Source organism: Rhinatrema bivittatum, chromosome 4, assembly GCF_901001135.1.
Source record: "Rhinatrema bivittatum chromosome 4, aRhiBiv1.1, whole genome shotgun sequence".
NCBI classification, from domain to species: Eukaryota; Metazoa; Chordata; class Amphibia; order Gymnophiona; family Rhinatrematidae; genus Rhinatrema; species Rhinatrema bivittatum.
The window spans coordinates 82,816,597-82,840,213 of NC_042618.1; the positions used below are offsets into that span (position 1 = coordinate 82,816,597).

Sequence of the window (23,617 nt, forward strand, 5' to 3'; positions counted from 1 at the left end):
GTACCGATGCTTTTTCAGCTTCCATCGATGCTCGGCCTGGCCTTTGCCCGGTGCCGAGGCCAATGACGAGGAACCCAATGTTCTCGGCCTGGAGAAGATCAATGGTGACTGGTCTCCAGTGCCCCTATCTGCCAACAGCATCGACAGAACCAACGGTTCCGCTGATATCGATGGCGCGGTGTCCATTGGTGCAGCTCCTTGGACCTTTGATGCCGATGCCAAAGCCAATGGCCCAGATTTGTTCAACCCGAAGAGCTGATCCATCTTGTCAAGTCAAAGCTGACATCCCTTTGTGATCATCTGGGTGCATAAGGGGCAAAGCCGGACGTTATCTGATGCCCCTAGGCAGAGGATATATATCTCATGCAGATCTGTGATGGACATAGTCCTCGGACACCGGGAGGCATCGCTGAAAACTGGACGTGGCCATGTTGGATGAAACAAAAGGGGTACAAAGTGCAAACAATGGCGGTGGGGCCTTTGATGGTCAGCGGGCACCAGTGCACCACCGCCATGGGGAATCGACCATGAAAGGAAACTTAACCAAATCGCTGAAAACCCTGACTAGGAGCACTACAGGAAGGGCATAGAGAGGGACCTGGTGATGGAACAGCATGGAAAAAAAATCGCAAAAAACACAAGAAAAAGTCAAGTTTTCCACAAGGCCAAAAACAGCCAACATGAGCTCACTCACACCGCGAGGCTTATAGCTCCGCAGACAAAGAGAGACTGGAGAGGTACCCTGCGTGGATGCGTGATAAAGGGTATGCTGAGCATGCTCAATGTGCCCAGTCAAAGTTCTAGAAAATTTGATGTAAGTTTTCCGCATTGTGCCTCCATCTGATGTCACCCATGTATGAGGACTACTATCCTGCTTGTCTTTGGAGAAATGTTAATCAGTTGTTTACTCTTTCAAAAAATGCAAAGATTAGGGGATATGCAATTAATTTACTAAGAAAGATCACAAGAACGTAAGAAATTGACATGCTGGGTCACACCAAGGGTCCATCAAGCCAGCATCCTGTTTCCAACAGAGGCCAAATCAGGCTACAAGACCCTGGCAAGTTCCCAAACACTAAGAAGATCCCATGCTACTGATGCCAACAATGGCAGAGCCCATTCCTTAAGGCAACTTGATTAATAGCAGTTAATGACTTCTCCAAGAACTTATCCAAACCTTTTTTAAACCCAGTTACACTAACTGCACTAACCATATCCTCTGGCAACAAATTCCAGAGCTTTATTGTGCATTGAGTGAAAAAGAATTTTCTCCAATTAGTCTTAAATGTGCTACTTGCTAACTTCATGGAGTGCCCCCTAGTCCTTCTATTATCCAAAAGTGTAAAAACTGATTCACATCTACTCGTTCAAGACCTCTCATGATTTTAAAGACCTCCATCATATCCCCCCTCAGCCATCTCTTCTTCAAGCTAAACAGCCCTAACCTCTTCAGCCTTTCCTCATTGGGGAGCTGTTCCATCCCCTTTATCATTTTGGTTGCCCTTCTCTGTACCTTCTCCATTGCAACTATATCTTTTTTGAGATGCGGTGACAGAATTGTATACAGTACTCAAGGCTGGTCTCACCATGGAGCAATCAGAGGCATTATGTTATTTTCCGTTTTATTAACCATTCCTTTCCTAATAATTCCTAACATTCTGTTTGCTTTTTTGACTGCTGCAGCACACTGAGCCGACGATTTCGATGTATTCTCCACTATGATGCCTAGATCTTTTTCCTGGGTAGTAGTTCCTAATATGGAACCTAACATCGTGTAACTACAGCAAGGATTATTTTTCCCTATATGCAACACCTTGCACTTGTCCACATTAAATTTCATCTGCCATTTGGATGTACAATCTTCCAGTCTTGCAAGGTCCTCCTGCAATGTATCACAATCCGCTTGTGATTTAACTACTCTGAATAATTTTGCATCATTCGCAAATTTGAGAACCTCACTCAACATATTCCTTTCCAGATCATTTATAAATATATTGAAAAGCACCAGTCCAAGTACAGATGCCTGAGGCACTCCACTGTTTAACTTTTTCCACTGAGAAAATTGACCAATTAATCCTACTCTCTGTTTCCTGTCTTTTAACCAGTTTGTAATCCACGAAAGGACATCACCTCTTATCCCCTGAGTTTTTAGTTTTCTTAGAAGCTTCTCATGAGGGAATTTGTCAGACGCCTTCTGAAAATCCAAATACACAACAACCACCGATTCACATTTTTCCACATGTTTATAGGAAAATTAGTTCTTACCTGTTAATTTTCGTTCCTGTAGTACCACGGATCAGTGCAGACTGTGGATTGAGCCTCCTTTCCAGCAGGTGGAGACAGACTAAAACTGAAAGGATATCCTATATGAGGGCAGAGCCTATCCTGTAACCCTTCAGAATAACCATTGTCAAAGCAGAAAATAACAAAGCCAGAATAGAATCAAGTAACCATAAAGCTCAATGGAGCAACTGTAGAACAATGTAAGAAACATGGTATATTATGCTCTTGCATATACTTGGTATTCAAAACGACCAAGGCTTCCGGTGTAATCGCTCAGTATTCTTGCACAAAAATGAAGTATTAGAATCTGCAAATCTGCAAGAAACAAGCTTCGCGAGAACAGAAATAAAGACAGACAGGGAAGGGCGTCTGGACTGATCCGTGGTACTACAGGAACGAAAATTAACAGGTAAGAACTAATTTTCCTTTCCCTGTACGTACCCCGATCAGTCCAGACTATGGGATGTACCAAAACTTCCCTAAACCGCGTGGGACCGAGACAGTCCCGCTCGAAGCACTTGCCGCCCAAAAGAACCAAAAACCGGAGCTTGCACATCCAGACGGTAGTGTCGAGCAAACGTATGCAAGGACGTCCAAGTGGCGGCCCTGCAAATCTCCTGTGGAGATACAGATTGTCTCTCCGCCCAGGAAGTAGCTTGAGAGCGCAATGAATGAGCCGTAAAGCCCTCAGGAACCGCCCGACTTTGGCAAAGATAGGACGAGGAGATCGCTTCCTTCAACCACCGCGCAATAGTGGTCTTAGAAGCCGACTTACCCCCGATTGAGCCCACTCTAAAGGACAAAAAGATGATCTCAGACCCGAAAGTCATTGGTGACCTGGAGATAGCAAAGTAGAACTCGTTTGACATCTAGCTTATGGAGATCGCCCCCAGCCGTACCTGCAATCTCCTCTGGGGAAAACGCAGGGAGTTCCACCGATTGGTTGACATGGAAGTTAGAAACAACCTTTGGTAAGAAGGAAGGGACCGTCTTGAGGGATACCTCGGAATCAGAAAAACGCAAAAAGGGTTCCCGACAGGACAATGCTTGGATCTCAGAGATCCGACGAGCGGAGGAGATAGAGACGAGGAAGACAGTTTTGAGCGTAAGATCCTTTAACGTAGTGCGACGGAGAGGTTTGAACGGAGCCGCACAGAGGGCCCCGGAGGACCAGGTTAAGACTTCACGACGGGTAAGTGGACCGGGAAGGTGGACGTAGGTGCTTGACGCCCTTCAAGAACCAAATCACGTCCAGGTGTCCCACTAAGGAATGGCCTTCTACCCGACCCAGGAGAGAGCCGAGAGCTGAGACTTGTACGTGCAGAGAACTAAAAGAAAGCCCCTTGGAAAGCCGTGTCTGGAGAAAAGAAAGGACCAACGAGACCGGGGCAGAACGTGCTGAGACACCCGATTCCGCACAAAGATTCAAAAAACTTCCAGATACGCACATAAGCCAGAGAAGTCGACTGCTTTTGGGCCCGCAGCAAGGTGGAGATGACCTCTTCCTTGTAGCCCTTACGCCTCAGGCATCGACGTTCAAAAGCCAGGCCGCTAGACAGAAGCGATCGGCCTGGTCGAAAAATACAGGCCCCTGCCGGAGAAGCCGAGGAAGGTGGTCTAGCTGCAGAGGTCCGTCCGTCACCAGGTTGACAAGATCCGCGAACCACGGCCTGCGCGGCCACTTGGGTGCTACCAGAACCACAGGTCCCCGATGGAGTTCTATTCTTCTGAGAACTTTCCCCACCAGGGGCCACGGGGGGGGGGGGGAGGAATATGTACAGAAGGACGTCCGCCGGCCAGGGGAGAGCTAGAGCATCCACGCCCTCCGAGCCATGCTCCCTCCAGCAGCTGAAGAACCGATCTGCCTTGGCATTGCGGAGGGTCGCCATGAGGTTCAGGTAGGGGGGACCTCATCTGTCGACGATCAGATCCATGGCCGCGGCCGAGAGTTCCCACTCACCCGGATCAAGCGACTGACGACTGAGAAAATCGGCCTGAACATTCTCCTTGCATGCGATATGGGAGGCCGCCAGGCACTGCAGATGTCGCTCAGCCCAGGCGAAGAGACGGCTGGTTTCTAGGGCCACCAGCAGACTGCGGGTGCCCCCTTGATGATTGATGTAAGCCACAGTGGTGGAGTTGTCAGACAGAACCCTCACCGCTTTGCCACGGATGAGGGGGAGAAACTCCTGAAGGGCCAAGAGCACCGCTCGAGTCTCCAACCGACTGATGTGCCAGCGAATCTGAGCTGTCGACCAGATCCCCTGGGTGGACTGGGAAAGACAGACCGCACCCCAGCCCGAGAGACTGGCGTCCTTGGTTACTATCGTCCACTGTGGGGCTTGGAGAGGCATTCCCTGTAGGAGATGAGGAAGGGAAAGCCACCACTGCAAGTCGGCGACTGTAGAGTCCAAGAACGGGAGGACTATGTGAAACTGTTCCGACACCGGCTGCCAACAGGATAGCAAAGCTTTCTGTAACGGTCGCATATGAGCAAAAACCCAGCGGACTAGGTTGATGGTGGACGCCGTGGATCCCAGGACCTGTAGGTAGTCCCAGGCCGTCGGAAGAGGTAGCGAGATCAGATTCTGAATCTGGTCGATCAACTTGAGAGCCCTCGCACGTGGCAAGAAGACCTTGCCCACCTGGGTGTCGAAGTGGGCTCCCAGGAACTCTAACTCCTGGGAGGGCTGAAGGTTGCTCTTGGAGAAATTCACTATCCACCCAAGAGACGCGAGGAGAGCCAGCACGCGATCCACCGCCTGCCAACAAAGAGCCTCTGACTTTCCCGCATGAGCCAGTCGTCCAGGTAGGGGTGAACAAGAATTCCTTCCCTGCGGAGAGCCGCTGCCACCATCATCATGACCTTGGTGAAGGTGCGAGGCGCGGTCGTGAGGCCGAAGGGGAGCGCCTGAAACTGGAAATCCCGATTGAGGACATGGAAGCGAAGATACTTCTGGTAATTGCGGTGAATCGGAATATGGAAATATGCCTCTGTCAGGTTGAGCGAGGCGAGGAACTCTCCGGGGCTAACCGCCGCGACAACCGCTTGCAGGTTTTCCATGCGGAAATGCGGGATCTTGAGGGCCCAGTTGACTCTTTTGAGGTCTAAGATTGAACGAAAAGACCCGTCCTTCTTGGGGACGATGAAGTAAATAAAATACTGGCCTGCGCCAAGCTCCTTCTCTGGAACCGGGACCACCGTGCCCAAACTCAGGAGCCTGGCGAGGGTTTGCTCCACCGCTTCCCGCTTGGACCGCCCACATGGTGAAAAAAGAAAAAGATCCGGTAGGTCGCGAACAATTTGGAAGGCGTACCAGTCTCTGATAATGTCAAGGACCCACTGTTCGGACGTGATCTTGATCCATTCCTCGAAAAACAGGGAAAGGCGGCCGCCAAGGAAGGGGACTGAGGAATGAGCCAAGTGAACTTCATTGGGTGGCCGGCTTGGGGGTGGAGCGCACGGGCTGGCCCTCGCGAAAGGGACGACGCCCACGAAAGGGCTGCGACCAAGTCTGAGAGCGAGAAGAATAACCCCTCGAGGAGCCATCCCGGCCGCGTGGGGTATACCGTCTCTGACCCCGGAAGCGAGGACGAGAGTGTGTAAAGGAGCGGGATGGCCTCGGACGGTCCTCCTGGAGCTTATGGACCATATTGTCCCCCAAGGAATCCATAAGCTTCTTGAGGTCCTCACCAAAAAGGAATTTACCTTTGAAAGGCAACGTGCCCAGACGGGCCTTGGAGGACGGATCAGCCGACCAATTGCGCAGCCAGAGGAGTCGCCTGGCGGAGACCGCCGAGGCCATCGCCTTAGACTGAACGTGAATGAGGTCGTAGAGCGCATCAGCCCCATAAGCGACTACGGCTTCGACGCTCAGCCTGTTTCGCCTCTGCCGACGGGAGGTCCTGGTTGCAGAGTAACTGTTGAACCCACCTGAGACCTGCCCGTAGCATGAGACTGCTGCAAAAAGTCGCACGAACCCCCAGCGCCAAGACATCAAAAATGCACTTCATATGTGCCTCGAGCTTGCGGTCCTGGGCGTCTTTCAGGGCAGTCGATCCCTCCACAGGGATGGTGGTATGTTTGGTGACCGCAGAGAAGGAGTCGTCCACGGAGGGATTTTTTAAAATTTCCAAACACTCCTCCGGGAGGGGGTAGTGCTTATCCATGGCCCGCACCACCCGGAGGCCCGCTTCAGGAGCCTCCCATTCCCGCAGGAGCAACAGCTTGTGCATGGGATGAAAAGGGAAGGCGGTAGCCAGAGCCCTGAGTCCCGCCAGGACCGGGTCCATATCTTTAGGCAAAGAGGCTGAAGGGTGTCCTTGGGGGGCCCCCTCCAACCCCAATTCCTGGAGGACAAAATGGATGAGGGGTTCCAGCTCCTCCTTGCGGAACATCCGTAGGACCCTGGGGTCGTCCCCCTCCAGGGAAGGAAGGGTACCCTCTGCATCAAGGGAGGCGTCAGGATCCGGGAGTACCGTGTCCACCGGGGGGTCGGGGGGGGGGAGCACCCCCAGGACCACCCGCATCCGAATAGGCCAAAAGTCAACGGTGCGGACCAGGGAATTTTTTTGCCAGGGGGGGTCAAGGGGGGGGTCTTTCCTCCTCCTCCTGCAGGCTGGCTAAATAGGATTTATGCAGGAGGACAAATTCCGTTCGAAAAACGGGCCCTAGATTTCCTGGGTGAGGGGGGGCGAGGGGGGGGGTCAGGAAATTCATCCTGGGGGCCCGTGGGGCTCAAATCGGGGAGAGACTGAGAAAAAAATCAGCCCCCCAGCCCCAGGCAGCTCCGAAAACAGAGGCGCTGAAAAATCGGCCTGGCCATGCTGTGGGGACTCGTTCCCCGGACTAAATTTGCCTGCCCTGCTGAGGAGGGACCTTCCCCACCGGGCAGGCAAGCAGAACAGAGGCCCTCTCGCGAAAATCGCTACGAGGGCTGACCACAGGAGAGGCAGGCAGCCTGCCTCGGCATAAAGAGAGCTGCTCTGAAGAAAATAACTGCAGAAAAAAAAGGTTTGATTGGCAGCTTGCAGGCCCAGAGTGAAGCAGGGGGGAATCCTGTTGACTCCTGCCTTTCTGGCTGCCAGTTGAAGCCCTCTGAAGACCAAAATGAAAAACAAAATGGGTCTACTGCGGTAAGGTATAAGTTAAAAAGCACTTTGAATACTTTTAACTGGTTTTTGGGTTTTTTTTTTATACAGGCTGAGCAGCCAGAGGAGGGGGAGACGAGACCTGGACCACCAGACTCGGTCCCCACACCTGGAAGCGGCTACGGACTCAGGCTATGCAGTGCACAAGGGGCAAAGCCCCCCTGAGTCCGGCAAGAGCCAGGAGACGGGACCGTCTCCTGCACCAAAGAAAAACTACAACTCCCTGTCAGAGTTTTGTTTTTGTTTTTTTTACAGGAAGAAGATCACACGAGATCCCTAAGGAATAAGTACTTGCTTGATCCATGAAGAGAAGAAAAGAAAAGGCTGACTAGCCTAGAGCAGGAGACCGAAGGGTGAGCTGCTGCACCTGCTGGAGACAGACGAATACTGAAGGGTTACAGGATAGGCTCTGTCCTCATATATATAAATAAAGAAAGAAAGAAAGAAAGAAAGATATCCTTTCAGTTTTAGTCTGTCTCCACCTGCTGGAAAGGAGGCTCAATCCACAGTCTGGACTGATCCGGGTACATACAGGGAATAACCCCTTCAAAAAAATGAAGCAGATTTGTGAAGCAAGACTTCCCTTGGGTAAATGCATGCTGTGTTCCATGTCTTTCTCTATGCTCTGTGATTTTGATCTTGAGAATAGTTTCCACTATTTTTCCCAGCACTGAAGTCATGCTCACTGGTCTATAGTTTCCCTGATCGCCTCTGGAGCCCTTTTTAAATATTGGGGTTACATTGGCCATCCTCCAGTCTTCAGGTACAATGGATGATTTTAATGATAGGTTACTAATTTTAACTAAGATCTGAAATTTCATTTTTGAGTTCCTTCAGAATCCTAGGATGCATACCATTTAAAACATGTAGGAGAAAATATTTTTCACTTAACACAATTAAACTCTGGAATTTGTTACTGGAGCATGTGGTGGGTAGCTGGGTTTAAAGGTCTGGACAAGTTCCTGGAAGAAAAGTCCATAAACCATTATTAAGGTGGACTTGGGGAAATCTACTGCTTGGTAACATAGTAATGAAAGCAGAAAAGGACCAACTGGTCCATCCAGTCTGCCCAGCAAGCTTCTTATGGTAGTATCTGCCGTGCCATGCAGCTTACCCCCATGTTTCTGTTAAGGGTAGTAATTGCCACTCTATGCAGTTATTCCCGAGTCTTATGATAACCCATAAAAATGTACTGCTAGCAACATTTTTACTGGATGATGAGCCTTCCTGAAAATTCAGACAGTTCTGACGTGTTTTGCTTATGGACTTGGCCTTAAAAGCAGTCCTGTGCTTTTTCACTTAATTCTGTATATCAGTACCCCAGATCATAAAAGTCAGGACCCATGTTGATTGTCATCTGAATCTAATTCCTCTTCCACCCCCTTCCCACCACTGCCGTAAAAGCAGAGGGTGATGATGTAGGTGCGTCAAAAGCATCAAGGCTTCTTGGTTGAGTGTAGTAAGCGCCATACCAACAGGTTACCCCCATGCCCCTTTTACCTCACTCCATCCTCTAGCCTTTCCATAAGCAAAGCACATCAGAACTGACTGAACTTTCAAGAAAGATTATCACCCAGTAAAAATGTTGCTAGCAGTAAATTATTTATGGGTTATCTATCTATCCCAAAGGGTAGATAAGATTCCATGTTCCTTATCTCTGGGATAAGCAGCTTGGAATCTCTCTACTCCTTGAGATCCTGCCAGGTACTTGTGACCTGGATTGGCCACTGTTGGACACTGGACTTGATGGACCTTTGGTCCGATGCAGTATGGCAAGTCTAATGTCCTTATGTCAGATAAGATATCAGGGACTGTAGAGATCAGATTGCAGAGGAAAGCAAGACTCTAGCTCCCTATCTCTGAACATTGCCCCTGATAGATGATGTGCTATTGAGGTAGCAATAGAAACTACTCAGTAAAACATGCCATCTCTACACATCAGAGAACTGAAGCAAACGGGATATAATTTATTATAAAACTGCTTTCCGTCTCATGCCAAGGCAGCTACTAATGAAAAAAAACAGACAGCCCCATCCACTCGTGCCCCCTACCCCCACTCATAATGGATGCAGGCATTATCTCTAAACCCCATATTTATGTGGTGTGCATCCTCACCGTCCTCTCCAAACTTTCTACCCCCAACAAGTTGATATGTGCCCACACTGCCCCCAGCACAGCCTGCAATGTATATCTGTCCTGGATCTGCTCCTGAGCGTGCTCCTATTGTCCATTACATCTATTTGCAAGAGTCCTATCTCCTTCAATGTTTTCCAACTGTGCACCTCACCTGCAAGAAGGAAACCCCTTTGCCCCCCTCACCTGCTATGTCATGTCCTCACTGCCCCCTCACACGGCTCCCCTTGCAAGGCCCGCAGCTGGATTCCTTTCCCTAAAGGGTGTACTGACCCCTCATTTGGATCCCCCCTCCTACAGAGTATATCCTCACTGATCCTGCTCCTGGATCCCCTGTCCCTGTGGGGCACATCCTCACTGACCCTGCTCCTGGATCCCCCCTTCCTATGGGGCATATCCTCACCCTCCCTGCTCCTGGATCCCCCCTTCCTGTGGGGTATATCCTCACCCTCCCTGCTCCTGGATCCCCCCTTCCTGTGGGGTATATCCTCACCCTCCCTGCTCCTGGATCCCCCCTTCCTGTGGGGTATATCCTCACCCTCCCTGCTCCTGGATCCCCCCTTCCTGTGGGGTATATCCTCACCCTCCCTGCTCCTGGATCCCCCCTTCCTGTGGGGTATATCCTCACCCTCCCTGCTCCTGGATCCCTCCTTCCTGTGGGGCATATCCTCACCCTCCCTGCTCCTGGATCCCCCCTTCCTGTGGGGTATATCCTCACCCTCCCTGCTCCTGGATCCCCCCTTCCTGTGGGGTATATCCTCACCCTCCCTGCTCCTGGATCCCCCCTTCCTGTGGGGTATATCCTCACCCTCCCTGCTCCTGGATCCCCCCTTCCTGTGGGGTATATCCTCACCCTCCCTGCTCCTGGATCCCTCCTTCCTGTGGGGTATATCCTCACCCTCCCTGCTCCTGGATCCTCCCTTCCTGTGGGGCACATCCTCACCGTCCCTGCTCCTGGATCCCCCCTTCCTGTGGGGCACATCCTCACCCTCCCTGCTCCTGGATCCCCCCTTCCTGTGGGGTATATCCTCACCCTCCCTGCTCCTGGATCCCCTCTTCCTGTAGGGCACATCCTCACCGTCCCTGCTCCTGGATGCCTCCTTCCTGTGGGGCATATCCTCACCGTCCCTGCTCCTGGATCCCCCCTTCCTGTGGGGCACATCCTCACCCTCCCTGCTCCTCAATCCCTCCTTCCTGTGGGGTATATCCTCACCCTCCCTGCTCCTGGATCCCTCCTTCCTGTGGGGCATATCCTCACCCTCCCTGCTCCTGGATCCCCCCTTCCTGTACTGTAGGTATCTGAATGTGGGTTCTTTCAAACATATCATTCCCTTGGATAGCTGCCAGGGAATATATTCCAACAGGAGACAGGAGATCTCCCTCCTCATTCCCTGTGTTGTCCTGTATTTCATAGCTAATACATTTTCTGAGCTTGGATCGCCTGTTGGGCTCAGAACTCTCAGATGATGAGCAGTACAGCAGCATCCTGATTTACTCCCACCACAGCTATGCAAAGAGCTGCAGGAGCAGCTCCCAAAGCTTGACTTGGATATGATAGTAACTTGTAAAGACAATAACAGGTGTTGTAAGTAGTACTACTTCCCTGTCCCTGCAAGCAGTCAGCATGTAGCTAGATATGTGAGGAACTATGAGCCACCATCAACCTCCTGCAATGTATTACTCAGCTCAGTATTTTCCTGCCAGCACTGCACATTCCAGCCACCCATGCTGAGCCTGCACATACCAACCACGTGGCATCCAGACTGCTCCTTCTCCTGGCTCAGCCATGGTATGCAAGCACTAACTCTATACAACGGAGGGGTTCAGTAATCCAGGCTAAATACTGCATATTGTGTGTAAAGCAGGCACTCTCCATAAGAGTTCTCTGAGATCCAGTGCATGGTCTGTGCCGTGGCCCCAGCCTGTTCTCATTCCTATGCTAAGATGTGGTTCACGACATGGACTTTCACTGTACTGAGTGAGGAAACTAGCGATGGGAGGGGATACAGAGGCAGACAAGTGAGGGGGGGGAGGGGAGGGTGTGCATGTGGCAGAGAGGGACAGACACAGAGAGAAGCACAGGCATGCTCTTACCATACAAGTTGGCAGTTTGGTTCAGTGACATCTCTGCCCCCAGCGCTGCGCCCTCTCTGCAGGAGTGGAGCATCTGTTGCAGTGATGTGCCCTACAACCCTCTACCTCCCCAGCACCGCGTTCTTATTGTAGGGGTGGATCATTAGATGGTTTCAGTGATGTGTCACTCATTCCCTCTCTCTGGCACTGCGCTGCTCTCTCAGTGTAGGGGTGGATCATTAGATGGTTTCAGTGATGTGTCTCTCATTCCCTCTCTCTGGCACTGCACTCTCAGTGTAGGGATGGATCATTAGATGGTTTCAGTGATGTGTCACTCATTCCCTCTCTCTGGCACTGCGCTCTCAGTGTAGGGATGGATCATTAGATGGTTTCAGTGATGTGTCCCGCACCCCCTCTCTCCAGCACTGCGCTGCGCTCTCAGTGTAGGGATGGATCATTAGATGGTTTCAGTGATGTGTCCCGCACCCCCTCTCTCCGGCACTGCGCTGCGCTCTCAGTGTAGGGATGGATCATTAGATGGTTTCAGTGATGTGTCCCGCACCCCCTCTCTCCGGCACTGCGCTGCGCTCTCAGTGTAGGGATGGATCATTAGATGGTTTCAGTGATGTGTCACTCATTCCCTCTCTCTGGCGCTGCGCTCAGTGTAGGGATAGATCATTAGATGGTTTCAGTGATGTGTCCCGCACCCCCTCTCTCCGGCACTGCGCTGCGCTCTCAGTGTAGGGATGGATCATTAGATGGTTTCAGGGATGTGTCCCGCACCCCCTCTCTCCGGCACTGCGCTGCGCTCTCAGTGGAGAGATGGATCATTAGATGGTTTCAGTGATGTGTCACTCATTCCCTCTCTCTGGCACTGCGCTGCGCTCCCAGTATAGGGATGGATCATTAGATGGTTTCAGTGATGTGTCCCGCACCCCCTCTCTCCGGCACTGCGCTGCGCTCTCAGTGTAGGGATGGATCATTAGATGGTTTCAGTGATGTGTCACTCATTCCCTCTCTCTGGCACTGCGCTGCGCTCCCAGTATAGGGATGGATCATTAGATGGTTTCAGTGATGTGTCCCGCACCCCCTCTCTCCGGCACTGCGCTGCTCTCTCAGTGTAGGGATGGATCATTAGATGGTTTCAGTGATGTGTCACTCATTCCCTCTCTCCGGCACTGCGCTGCGCTCTCAGTGTAGGGATGGATCATTAGATGGTTTCAGTGATGTCACTCATTCCCTCTCTCTGGCACTGCGCTGCGCTCTCAGTGAAGGGATGGATCATTAGATGGTTTCAGTGATGTGTCCCGCACCCCCTCTCTCCGGCACTGCGCTGCGCTCTCAGTGTAGGGATGGATCATTAGATGGTTTCAGTGATGTGTCACTCATTCCCTCTCTCTGGCACTGCGCTGCGCTCAGTGTAGGGATAGATCATTAGATGGTTTCAGTGATGTGTCACTCATTCCCTCTCTCCGGCACTGCGCTGCGCTCTCAGTGTAGGGATGGATCATTAGATGGTTTCAGTGATGTGTCACTCATTCCCTCTCTCCGGCACTGCGCTGCGCTCTCAGTGTAGGGATGGATCATTAGATGGTTTCAGTGATGTGTCACTCATTCCCTCTCTCTGGCACTGCGCTGCGCTCTCAGTGTAGGGATGGATCATTAGATGGTTTCAGTGATGTGTCACTCATTCCCTCTCTCTGGCACTGCGCTGCGCTCTCAGTATAGGGATGGATCATTAGATGGTTTCAGTGATGTGTCACTCATTCCCTCTCTCTGGCACTGCGCTGCACTCTCAGTGTAGGGATGGATCATTAGATGGTTTCAGTGATGTGTCTCTCATTCCCTCTCTCTGGCACTGCGCTGCACTCTCAGTGTAGGGATGGATCATTAGATGGTTTCAGTGATGTGTCACTCATTCCCTCTCTCCGGCACTGCGCTGCGCTCTCAGTGTAGGGATGGATCACGCATATCCAGCATATCACGCATATCCAGCATAGCTCTCTGCTTCAACGGCAGGAGAGAAGAAAAGCTGATACTTCATGCATATCCAGCATAGCTCCCTGCTTCAACGGCAGGGGAGAAGAAAAACTGATACTTCACTTTCAATGCATATCCAGCATAGCTCTCTGCTTCAACGGCAGGGGAGAAGAAAAACTGATACTTCATGCATATCCAGCATAGCTCCCTGCTTCAATGGCAGGGGAGAAGAAAAACTGATACTTCATGCATATCCAGCATAGCTCCCTGCTTCAACGGCAGGGGAGAAGAAAAACAACCAATAAGGGCTGAATAACATAGTCTGGGTAAAACAAATAAGCATGGGTGTAGCTTGCTTATTGCGGCAGTTACTACCCCTACTATCCCTAACTAATCAAGCTAGATATTTCACTTGGATGCAGCTCCATCACGGCTCTCTACATTAATGGTGGGGGTGGAAGGGAAATAGAACCAAAGAGCTAAGAGAAACAGATAAGTATGAGAAAAATGTGTGAAGCTTGCTGGGCAGACTGGATGGGACGTTTGGTCTTCTTCTGCCGTCATTTCTGTGTTTCTATGTTTCTATGGATCATTAGATGGTTTCAGTGATGTGTCCCGCACCCCCTCTCTCCGGCACTGCGCTGCTCTCTCAGTGTAGGGATGGATCATTAGATGGTTTCAATGATGTGTCTCTCATTCCCTCTCTCTGGCACTACGCTGCACTCTCAGTGTAGGGATGGATCATTAGATGGTTTCAGTGATGTGTCACTCATTCCCTCTCTCTGGCACTGCGCTGCTCTCTCAGTGTAGGGGTGGATCATTAGATGGTTTCAGTGATGTGTCACTCATTCCCTCTCTCTGGCACTGCGCTGCTCTCTCAGTGTAGGGATGGATCATTAGATGGTTTCAGTGATGTGTCCCGCACCCTCTCTCTCCGGCACTGCGCTGCTCTCTTAGTAGTGTAGGGGTGGGTCATTAGATGGTTTCAGTGATGTGTCACTCCTTCCCTCTCTCCGGCACTGCGCTGCGCTCTCAGTGTAGGGATGGATCATTAGATGGTTTCAGTGATGTGTCCCGCACTCTCTCTCTCTGGCACTGCGCTGCGCTCTCAGTGTAGGGATAGATCATTAGATGGTTTCAGTGATGTGTCACTCATTCCCTCTCTCTGGCACTGCGCTGCGCTCTCAGTGTAGGGATAGATCATTAGATGGTTTCAGTGATGTGTCCCGCACCCCCTCTCTCCGGCACTGCGCTGCGCTCTCAGTGTAGGGATAGATCATTAGATGGTTTCAGTGATGTGTCACTCATTCCCTCTCTCTGGCACTGCGCTCTCAGTGTAGGGATGGATCATTAGATGGTTTCAGGAATGTTTCCCTCATTCCCTCTCTCTGGCACTGCGCTGCGCTCTCAGTGTAGGGATGGATCATTAGATGGTTTCAGTGATGTGTCCCGCACCCCCTCTCTCTGGCACTGCGCTGCTCTCTCAGTGTAGGGATGGATCATTAGATGGTTTCAGGAATGTTTCCCTCATTCCCTCTCTCTGGCACTGCGCTGCGCTCTCAGTGTAGGGATAGATCATTAGATGGTTTCAGTGATGTGTCACTCATTCCTTCTCTCTGGCACTGCGCTGCGCTCTCAGTGTAGGGATGGATCATTAGATGGTTTCAGTGATGTGTCACTCATTTCCTCTCTCTGGCACTGCGCTGCGCTCTCAGTGTAGGGATGGATCATTAGATGGTTTCAGGAATGTTTCCCTCATTCCCTCTCTCTGGCACTGCGCTGCGCTCTCAGTGTAGGGATGGATCATTAGATGGTTTCAGAAATGTTTCTCTCATTCCTTCTCTCCGGCACTGCGCTGCGCTCTCAGTGTAGGGATGGATCATTAGATGGTTTCAGTGATGTGTCCCGCACCCCCTCTCTCTGGCACTGCGCTACGCTCTCAGTGTAGGGATGGATCATTAGATGGTTTCAGGAATGTTTCCCTCATTCCCTCTCTCTGGCACTGCGCTGCGCTCAGTGTAGGGATGGATCATTAGATGATTTCAGTGATGTGTCCCTCATTCCCTCTCTCTGGCACTGCGCTCTCAGTGTAGGGATGAATCATTATTTTTTATTTATTTTTATTTAAATTCTTTTACTATACCGATACTCAAGACGAAGGTCTTATCGTACCGGTTTACAATAGAACAGGGGGAAACCAACTAACAATTTAAGTAGAAGGTAAAGTTACATTAAACAGGGAGCGAAAAACCTGGAAGATGGAAGACAGGAAAGATTTTAAACGATAACAACTGGAGAGTGATAAAATAATTCAACGAAGAACAATAGAGTAGCGAGACAAAACCAGAGATTTATCCTCGGCGATTATTAACATAATAAGTCCTGTGGAATGAGAAGAATGGGGAGGGTTTAGGGAAGAGGTCGAAGGGTGAGAGTCAATGTTAGTTGATAGAGGTTCCTTTAATGGTAAGCTTGTGTGAACAGCCAGGTTTTCAGTTTCTTTCTGAAGGAGAGATGGCATTGTTCCTGGCGTATATCTGGGGGAAGCGAATTCCAATGGAGCGGACCCGCTGTTGAAAGTGCTCACTTGTGTATAGAATTGTGGACCGAGCAGTTGTTGGGAGGGGCCTTGAGCGAACCTTTGTAGGCGGTTCTGATTGGCCTTGCGGAAGTATGTAGTTCGAGAGGAATGGCGAGTTGAAGTGTGGATTGCTGGTAGACAGATTTGTGGATGATGGTGAGAGCCTTGAAGAGTATTCTATATTGGATGGGTAGCTAGTGTAGAATTTTTAGGATTGGTGTGATGTGGTCCTTACGACGTGTGTTTGTAAGGATCCTGGCCGCTGCGTTTTGCAGCATCTGTAGAGGTTTAGTAGAAGAGGCGGGAAGACCGAGTAGTAGAGCGTTACAATAGTCTCTTTGAAAACAGTATAGCTTGAAGCACTGAACGAAAATCCTGGAAGTGTAAGAGCGGTCTTAGCTGCTTCAGGACCTGTAGCTTAAAGAAGCATTCTTTGGTTGTAGCGTTAATGAACTTTTTAAAATTCATTCTAGAGTCAAGGGTGGCCCCAAGGTCTCTAACCTGGCTTGCTAGTGGGGTAATTGCATTGTTGGTGTAGGAGTTGTTGTCGCTAGGGGAGATAACCAGGAATTCTGTTTTGGACGTATTAAGGACCAGGTTGAGACTTGAGAGAAGGAGGTTGATGGCGTGTAAGCAGTTGTTCCAAAAATTTAGAGTAGAGGAGATGGGGTCCGAGATGGGGATTATGATTTGCACATCGTCCGCATATATAAAATGGGTGAGGTTGAGGCTATTGAGTAGCTGGCATAAAGGGAGTAGATATATATTGAACAGGGTAGGGGAAAGTGAAGAACCCTGTGGTACTCCTTGTTTTGAAGGTATGGGGTGGGATTCTTTGTCATTTATTTTAACTTTGTAGTGCCTGTTGTTCAGAAAGGATTTAAACCAGAGTAGTGCAGAGCCGGAGATGCCTATTTCCATTAGACGGTTGATGAGGATAGAATGGTTTACTGTGTCAAATGCTGCAGAAATATCGAGTAGGGCTAGAAGGTAGGATTGTCCCTTGTCAAGGCCCATCAGGATGTTGTCCGTTAAAGAAAGAAGGAGGGATTCAGTGTTTAGGCGTTTCCTGAATCCGAATTGAGAAGGGTAGAGAATATTGTGAGAGTCAAGGTAGTCTGTGAGTCGGATGTTGACAAGCTTTTCCATTAGCTTGGCTATAAAAGGTAAGTTTGCAATGGGGCGGAAATTTACAGGGTTGGCTGGGTCCAGGTTGGGTTTTTTTAGTAAGGGTTTCAGCGAACCAATTTTTAAAGAGTCAGGGACAGATCCTTGATTGAGGGAGCAATTTATGATGTCAGCCAGAGGTTTCACAATGGTGTTAGGAATGGTGAGAAGGAATTTGGTCGGTATTTGGTCCAATGGGTGTGAAGAAGGTTTCATTTTCTTGATTATCGATTCTATTTCCAGGGATGATGTAGGTTCAAGAGAATCTAGCGACTGTTTGTGGATGGTTGGTGAGGGATTTTGGCTTGGTGGTTGCGAGGGGTTTGATGAAGTGTTGGATGTTGCCAGCGGGGCAAGTAGCTTTTTGATTTTGCTGTCAAAGAAGATTGCCAACTCTGTAGATTTATTTTGGGCTTCTTCTTCTGGGAAGGTAGGGGGAATAGGGGTGGTAAGGGCTGCGACATATGAGAACAGAGTTTTTGGGTCGTATAGGAAGCCGTGTATTTTTTTGGCGTAGAAATCTCGTTTGGTGCGGGTAATGATAGTAATTCATTGCTGTTTTGTAAGAAGCCAGTGAGGTAGGGGAGGGATCTTTCCGCCAGCGTTGTTCTTTGTGTTGAAGGTTTTGTTTGAGTTTTCTTAATTCAGATGAGAACCAGGGTTTTTTGTTCGTGCGGGCCAGGTTGATAACTTTTGAATATAAGGGGCAGATTATGTTTGCTACTGAGTGTGTGATAATTTGCCAGGAGTTAATAGCCGTATCTGCATCAGAGAGATCCAGTTTAATTAGGTCTTTGGCAAGGTTGTTGTTGAGAGTGTCCATGGAACAAGGTTTCCTGAACTGGATAGAGGATTTCGTAGCAATGGGGGTCTGATTTTGTTTTATAGATAATTCTGTAAATATCAGCGAGTGATCAGACCAGGGGATGGGGGTGCAAGAAGGTGGGGAGATGGTATCGTTTGTGAATATCAGATCAAGCGTGTGGCCTGCTTTGTGTGTGGGATTGTTTATAATTTGTTTGAATCCCATAGCCTGGAGAGAGGAGAGAAGGGCTTCGCAATTGGATGATGGAGAGGGGGAGTCAACATGGATGTTGAAGTCTCCTAAAATGATAGCAGGTGAGTTAGTGTTGATGTGTTGAGCTATGATCTCGATGAGGGGAGAGGGGTCGGCTTCTAGGAGCCCTGGAGGGGCGTAAATAAGGCAGATTTGAAGCTGGGCGGATTTGAATAATCCGATTTCTAGTTTGGTCGTCGATTTGAAGGCTTGCTGGGATAGTCGCAGTTCTTTTTTTGCAATTAACATTATTCCACCCCCTTTTTTTTAGGTCTGGGGATAGAGAAGATGTCATATCGTTGTATTGGTAGTTGGTTAATTATGGCAGTATCTGTGTTTTTCAGCCAAGTTTCGGTAATGGCACAGATGTCCGGTTGGGTGTCCTGGAGGAGGTCGTTGAGCATGTGGTCGTTGAGCATGTCGTTGAACATGAGCATTAGATGGTTTCAGTGATGTGTCCCGCACCCCCTCTCTCTGGCACTGCCCTGCGCTCTCAGTGTAGGGGTGGGTCATTAGATGGTTTCAGTGATGTGTCCCGCACCCCCTCTCTCTGGCACTGCGCTGCGCTCTCAGTGAAGGGGTGGATCATTAGATGGTTTCAGTGATGTGTCCCGCACCCCCCCTCCCCAGCGCTGCGCTCTCACCGTAAGCAATGATGAGGAGGACGAAGTCGCGGTTGAGCAGAAGTCGGATAATGCTGCTTTTGTAGGAGTATTCTACTGGTGGGATGGCTTGTATAACCGCCTGTGCATGAGTAGGAGGCAGTGGAGGCTTCTCCCTGAAGACTGTAATAGGGAAACACAACTGAGTCACTACTCTAGTAATAAATGCAAAACAAACTGCATGGAAAGATCAGGGGGTTTATATATCCATGTACCCATGAAATGCTATCAAATCCTCCCACAGAATACATACAATAACCCCAGCTCTTTTCCCTGCTGTGAGATTACCACCTTACCCCCTTGCAATAATCTCATTCTCATCACCTGCCCACTTCACTCTACACCTTAAAGCTGCCTCGTTCTTCCAAGAAGCAGTCCAAGCGCTCACAGGACCAGGATTCCTAAAAGCTTCCCTGGACAGAGACAGATAAACCACAAGTATCATTGGAGCAGGGCGTGCATTTACTGAAGAGATATTAACAGAGGTCCCGATGTAATATTGTGTGCTCGGATGTGTGTTTGTTAATCTGTAGAGCCTTATTCCTGATTTAACAAGTAGTTTAGCGCACAAAAATTGTGCACACAAACAAACAAAACTGTGTACACTAATCACTGCTCCTCCATGCAAATCCCATGGAGAGAGACAGAGATGAGATAGTCATTCGGAAAATTTCAGGATCACCATACTAAAGCGTGAGAAACTGTTTATTGCATTGCAAATACTTGGCATGATCACAGTTATCTATCTATATAAATATGGCAATGGTACACAGGACAGGCAGCTGTTTAGTGTGATAAGTGAGGTGGTATTTAGTCTGGGATTATTGAAAAATATTTACATTAAATGCAGACTGCAGCATGAATGAGAAGCCGTTCCTTCAGTAACATGGAGCCTTTCCTGGTGCACAAACCCCTTCAGCCTTTCCTCCATGCCTGTCGTGATTGTATGAGTTAGTGTTTTTAGATACTGTCAGTCACAGATTGCAGTCTCTGTACCTCTTCTTGTAGTGGTCTGCAGTACACTGGGACATTCCCTTCCAGGAGACGGTCATGGCAATCTCATAAGCTAAGAAATGGCATGCTGAGTCAAATCATGGAGCCAATCCAGGTCCCAGGCACCCAGTACAGCCCAAATCGCTGCTGACTCTCAGGGATAAGCAGTGGCTTATTCCTTCTCTTTTCTTGCTGGACTCTTCTACAAAGAGTGGCGAGCAGAGATGCACAACCTGGTGAAAGGGGTAGTCTCCGCCCATCACTGCGGCTCTGGGGTTTGGGTAGCAGTGTCCCTGTGCTGGTTACTGCCCGTGATGCTACTTCTACATCCAATGTTTCCAGATAACGAAAGGGGTCCCTCTGTTCCTGCCATTTCCTCCCGCTGCCCTACTCCCCTCAGTCTCTCTCACCTACATATGCATACCCTAGAGAAGAGACAGAAGGGGAATATGAGAGACATTTAAATACCACAAAAGGTATACATGTACAAGAAACAGAGAAAAGAATGCTCAGTATGAGCCTCCAAAATGTCTTCATGGAAAAAGCAAGTTTGTGTAGGATAAACAGTGTTTTCCGTAGACAGCAGGATGAGTTAGCCATTACATGGGAGTGACATCACCACTTCTCTCTGAGCATGTGCAGGTGGTGCCTCTTCAGCCTCCTCAGTTGACATCACAGCTAATTCTAGTTATGTAGTCAACTCTCCGAGGAAGCAGGCGAGTATTTAGCATGACTAGTTCATCCTATCTACAGAAACAATGCTTATGATGAGAAAATTTGCTTTTTCCATTGATAAGCAGGCTGAATTAGCCATTACATGTGGGGAGGTCCAAGCTGAGGGTTGCAGCAGAGCATTTAGTTAGTAAGCAACCCAGACTCCACTGTGGAACGTGAACTACAGAGAGAACAAGTTAACCAAAACTGCTTGTTCAAATTTACTGTCAGTGTTTGGAAGTTTATCGAGGCAGCAATGGAACATGAAGATATGAACTGAAGATCAAGTTTCAGCTTTGCAGATATCTTCAATGGGTACTTCTCGAAGATAAGCAACAGAAGATATCATGGCTCTCACTTGATGAGCCTTTAAAGAGTTGATTTGCAACCCTGCTAAGATATAGCAGTAGTGAAGGCACTCAGCCAGCCAATTACATAACATACGCTTGACAATTGCAACTCCGAATCTACTGGGGTCATTTGAGATAAAAAGTTGTGAGGTTTGACAATGTGGCCGAGTCTGCTTTATGTAATACACTAGCGCCTGTTTGCTGTCCAAAGCATGAAGGGCTTTTTTTTCCTTCGTGCATATGGGGACTTGGAAAGAAGGTAGGCAATATGATGAATTAATTGATAAGGAAAGCAGAGACTAGCTTTGGCAGACACTTTGGGTGGGTATGGAGAACTACTCTGTTGTGGAAGATTTGTATGTATGGAGGATAGTGGATGAGAGCTTGGAGCTTGCTGATTCTTCTAGTTGAAGTCACTGTGACGAGGAACATTACTTTCTATGTCAGGTACTGTTACGTATCGGGATGTTTTAGTGTACCCTTGGGCCTCAGCCCGACCCCAGACGGATCCAGGACCGAACCGAGGGTTGACGGCGTGTTCCAGCATGGCGGAACTACGGTCTTACCCTCTGCAGGGCCTGCAAGCTCCCAGCGCCAACAAGATGATGTTGGTAGGGGAACGGTCCTCCGACCGTTCCGAGCCCTTTCGGACCTGCCGCTTGGATCGGCATGGAGCAGCAGGCCGGCCTGAGGATGAGGGCAGACGGAGGCCTTGACACGTAGACATGACACCAAGGTTGATGTGAGTTGAAGACAGGACACCAGGACTGATGCAACGGCATCAGGGATGAGGGTTGACGCGAAGACATGACACCAAGGCTATTGAAGACATGACACCAAGGCTGATGCAACGGCATCAGAGACGAGGAACTTGACAAAGTCCAGACGAGATGAGAAGCTGGGCAGGAGGACATTGGCACTGTCTCTCAGGGCGCCCTACTCAGCCCACCTTCATGGGCGGACCCCAATGGGCTGGTCGCGGACCACCCTGTCCCACTGCGCGCCCTACACAGCCCGAGGAGGCTGGTCACGGACCACACAGAGAGCGGGACAAGCGCAGGGAAGAATCCAGCCGAGGCAGAACTTCGACAACGGAGCCATAAGTCATCCGGAGCTCCACAAAGGCTGGCAGGACAAGACTGCTCAGGAGTACAGGAACGAATTCCACCTACAGGCCACTCCAAACTTGGGAAAGACGTCATCTGAGGGACCAAGGCTTGACAGGAACAAAAGGCTCAGGAGCGCTGAAGACACAGGAGCAGACACCAAGGAACTTGTGACATCAGGAAGCGGAAGATCAAAGACGAGACACCAGGACACCTGGATGGGGACCTCAGGCAATCAAGACATGAGAAGAAGACGAAACGATGAGGAGCTCCATGAAGAAGACCTGACGGAGCTCTGGCAGGCAGAGGCCTCCAGAGTGAAGTAACTCCGATGCAAGGCAAGGAACAATGGTAAAACCAGCCCTTTTATAGGGCTGTAGCAGGAAATAGTCCATAGGTGGGGCCCAGGGCATATCCGGCCGTGGGCCTTTTAAATTCTGCAGAGAGGCGTGGCCCGCGCCTAGAGGCCAGGAAACAGGAACTGTGCAGGACCATGGACAGCGGTCCTGCACCGACATCTGTGTAGTGAGCAGGGCTGGGCCAAGACGCAGGCCCCGATGACAGCAGTGGCTCCAGCCATTGCAGGAGGCCCTGGGGGCGGCTCCAGCCGCCAATCCAGGCCAGGGCTTGCGGCCTCTGGCCACAAAGATCCCGGGGACGTCGGTGGCAGCTCCATGTTGCGAAGATGCCAGAAAGTCCGCGGCTCCGGCTGCAATGAAGAGGAGACCATTTGGGCGGCCTCCAGGCTGCAAGGAGAAGGCAAGGTCCACGGCTCCGGCTGCGTGGGAGGCCCCACAGCGGCATCGTGCTGCGAAGGGAGAGGCAGCAAAAGGTAAAAGTACCTGCTCGCGGGGATTAGCTTCGCGGCAGGGTTCATAACAGGTACTAAGAGAAGCTAACTCCAGTGGCTCAAAGGGAGGCTTCATTAGTTGGAAAAGGACTACATCCAGGTCCTATGGAACAGATGGTTTTTGTACAAGTGGCTTGAGATGCCATAGACCTTTCATGAGACGAGATATCAGCAGATGCATAGAGATCAATTTGCTACCCACTTGTATATGGTAAGCTACTATAGTGCTGAGGTGCACTCGTACCAAGAAGGAAGCAAGACCTGAATCAGAAAGGTGTAGCAAGTATTTCAGCAGATATTTGGGATTCCAAGCAAAGACGTTCAAAGTGTTCTGTTGGCACCACTTGGAGCACCTATTCTATTTGAAGGCACAATTTCTTCTGGTTGAGGGTTTTCTAGCTGAGAATATTATATAACACGATCTCAGTACATAAGTGTAGATCCGTGATCACTGTTCGCTCAATATCCAAGCCATTAGGTTAAGGGCTGAAAGGATGGGATGATAATGCATCCTGTC

The 23,617-nt window shown here is 49.8% G+C and overlaps 1 protein-coding gene across 3 annotated transcripts in view; it reads right to left on the reverse strand.

The window, feature by feature from the left end:
- LOC115089935 (feline leukemia virus subgroup C receptor-related protein 2-like) overlaps positions 1-23,617 on the reverse strand; it is a 154,762-nt gene that overhangs the window by 62,001 nt on the left and 69,144 nt on the right. For all 3 annotated transcript variants that reach the window (XM_029598399.1, XM_029598397.1, XM_029598398.1), the window contains exon 3: positions 19,070-19,210. In XM_029598399.1, coding sequence (XP_029454259.1) covers positions 19,070-19,210 — 141 coding nt within the window. The remainder of the gene's footprint in view (positions 1-19,069; positions 19,211-23,617) is intronic.